Below are 3,447 nucleotides of genomic sequence, written 5' to 3' on the forward strand. Positions count from 1 at the left end.
AATCAGAACCTCCCTACTCGAAAATGGGGGATTCTGTATAAAAAAAAGAAAAGAAAAAAAAAACGGGAGTGCGGTCTATATTCTTTACGTCCACCGTGTGTGTGAGTGTGTGTGTAAGTTACACTGGCTATCACTAACGACGGGTCTGGTGCTTAACTGGCACCTGGCCAGTTGCTACAAGTGTCCACGTTGATCCGATCAACAGAACAGCCTGCTCGTGAAATTAACGTGCAAGTGGCTGAGCACCCCACAGACACGTGTACCCTTAATGTAGTCCTCAGGGAAATACAGTATCATACAGACGATAAGCCTGGCCCCTTTGAAGTACAGGTACGTGAAATAAAGTGTCTTGCTCAAGGACAACGCACTGCTGGGAATCGAACACACTATTTTACAATCGTGAGCCGAGTATCCTAAACCACACGCCTCCACGGGTGTTTTACTAAACATTGCGACAATTACAATACTTTGGCTTGTTTGTGTCAAATACTCGATACTTTTTCCAACTGGAGGTATTGTTGGAAAAAAATCACGAGGTAAGTACAAGGATGTAAATAAAAAGGCCAAAATATGGAAATAAGAAATTATGAATATATGTCAATACATAAAGGGTAGGCCAAAAGTCACAAAATAAGTTTAATACATTCCAGAATTGTCAAAGACATGCTTCGATTCTTCAAAAAGCGAATAAATGAAATAATACACACGTACTTGTACAAGGTGAACAAAATGAATAATAACGTAAATAAAATGTCAAATGCTTTGATGCGTGGCTTCTGCCCCCCACTATGTATATATAATCGGCCAGTAGGTCTTGAATTCGAAATGAGGCACAAAACTTCAGAGCAGTAATACTTAGAAAGTTGTTTGTTATGGCAACCGGTCAGAGAGTGACCACTGGTTTCGCACCTATAAAGCTCTTAGCGGTATAGGCGACTCGTCGGTGCCGATAACGCTAAGAGATTTCTAGGTGTGAAACCAACAGTCACTCTGACCGGCCATAACCTTCTAAATATATAAGGTGTTTATACAAAGGGAGAAAAAACTCACACAAGCTTAAATGATGAATGTAGTACTTATACTATATTTATACTGCCGTTATTGGAATTTCTTCTTTTAGAACATCGTCATTTTATAAGATTTTGCTGCCGATAATCATTGCTATTTCGATTAACAAACCCACGAGATTGGGAATAATTGTTGAAAGAATGAAAGAAATATAAATTCCAATCTTCAAAACTAATTATTCATACTCCACGACGGAAATGAAATTACGAATTTTCTATCAATTTGAATTATCCGATTATATATCCTGACCCTATTATCCGATTATATATCCTGCACTTTTCAGATAACAACTATTTGTAAAAGTGCTTTCGGAGGTACGTCGGGAATATCTGAACCCTACTGAACTCACACACACGAGCAAAACTTGGTCGCAGTCTTACACATATACATACAAGACGAGGAAAGAAAAGTAGAAAAACAATCCGAAAAAAATAATTACTAAAAACTATTTGGTATGTTTATAAATCTATGAAGAGAGGTCTTCCTTTCAGTCAGGCTGAACGGGTTGAATTACGTAAACAAAAAAGAAAAAGTATGTTAGCAGTTATAGTACAAAGACATTGAACAGTTGGGTCACACAACAATTCCTTACGGGACAACAGTATTGGATATGGTTAAAACAAAGACAAAAATACGTTAATTACACTAATAGAATATAATTAAAAAAATATAAACGAACACACACATGTATATACATATAAAAATACACATATATATAGACATTTACCTTATCGAAACAAGGACATATACATCCCATTGTGGCAAAAAAAAAAGTTTATAGAAACACACTCGGTGAGAAGGGCTGTATTGATTTAAAATGATTGTGCGACACCCGATAATTTAACTGTGCTGTTAACCTATATAGGTTGTGCTCATTATACCGGACGAATTCAAATAGACCACTTGATATACTTTTGCCTTTATTTAATTCTTTGTTGATATATTCAGGTTGTGGCGTGTATTTACGAGAAATGGAACCACCCACCTTGCGTTGTGCCGGCGACTGATATCTTTTATTTACTTAATAAAGTGATGTAGGAATGTGAACTATTAGTAAAAATTTTGCGAGATATTACCTGACCCTGTGGTTGAGTTGTATTTCAATGTTCTCACCTATATTTGTAATAATTCAGATACATAAAGCACACACACATACGTGTGTGCGTATGTGTATATATATATATATACATATCTTTACCTTTTATTTGTTTGTTATTAGACTGTGGCCATGCTGGGGCACGGCCTTGAGGGAATTTTAAGTCAAATGAATCGACCCCAGAACTCATTCTATCGGTTCTCTTTTTGCCAAACTGTTAAGTTACGGGGACGTAAACACACCTACATCAGTTGTCAAGTGATTGGTGGTGGGGACACAGACACCAGGACACCCCACCGTATATATTTATATATGGAGAGGGCCACAGACAAAAGGACCCCCTCTGCCATATATATATATACATCTATATACACGACTAGCTTCTTTCAGTTTCCGTCTACCAGATTTACTTACAGGGCTTTTTATCGGCCTTTTTATGAAAAAAAAAAAAAAAAAAATTGTAACTCGATATTCCGTCTTTACGTTCTGAATTCAAATTCCACCGAGGTCGACTTTGCCGTTCATCTTTTCGGGAATCGGTGAAATAAAGTAGCACTCAAATACTGGGGTCGATGTAACCGACAATCAACCCCCTTCCCTAAAATTTCAGGCTTTGGGCCTATAGTTGCAAAGTTATGACTCTACATAGAAACTAACACATATATATATATACGAGGGAGATACCCAAAAGAAACCGGAATTTTGCAATATTATTTCATTCCACTAGCGTAGCTAGACTGTGTGCTCCCTCGGGGCGGCCCTTCCGTTTGCTGCCCTCGGACCCCACAAAAAACATTGCCTACAGCAGACCCAAAGGTGGTGCCTCTTTAAAAGTTCCGCCCCTACCGCCCCCGTCTGGCTACGCTAGTATTTCATTCACTTAGGTTTACATGTTTACTCTTTTATCGCCTTCTGTTCTCCATTTGAGGCAATGGATCGGTCCAGACGCGTTTCCACTGTTCGAAGCGGTCCTGCGTCGTTCCCCCCCCCACTTCATCTCCTTAACATAGGAGTAGCGACAGACGTCTTCATCTCCAGCCAATGCTTAGTAACTTTTATTTTCCATCTCAAAAGGAAAATACAGCTGGAGAGGAGATGTCTGTCGTCTGCGATATATAACAAAAGATGGAAGAAAGTGGTATGAATGCTGGGTATAAATGACCAAACGTAAGTGTAAACGATGAAGAAAAATTAAAAGGTCTCAGTGGTGGAACGGGGCTTGTGGGGTCGGAGCCGAACCCGTCCCCCACTTCATTGTATTGTCCTTGTTTGTTTAAATCATA

General features: G+C 38.7%; 1 protein-coding gene across 2 annotated transcripts in view; it reads right to left on the reverse strand.

Moving 5' to 3' along the window:
- LOC106883969 (uncharacterized) overlaps positions 1-2,055 on the reverse strand; it is a 17,701-nt gene extending 15,646 nt beyond the window's left edge. The window contains exon 1 of one of the 2 annotated variants that reach the window (XM_014935127.2): positions 1,796-2,055. In XM_014935127.2, coding sequence (XP_014790613.1) covers positions 1,796-1,825 — 30 coding nt within the window. In that variant the 5' untranslated portion in view covers positions 1,826-2,055. The remainder of the gene's footprint in view (positions 1-1,795) is intronic. The other variant, XM_014935128.2, reaches the window with a different exon arrangement.
- Positions 2,056-3,447: the final 1,392 nt, after the last annotated feature.

Source organism: Octopus bimaculoides, chromosome 26, assembly GCF_001194135.2.
Source record: "Octopus bimaculoides isolate UCB-OBI-ISO-001 chromosome 26, ASM119413v2, whole genome shotgun sequence".
NCBI lineage: Eukaryota > Metazoa > Mollusca > Cephalopoda > Octopoda > Octopodidae > Octopus > Octopus bimaculoides.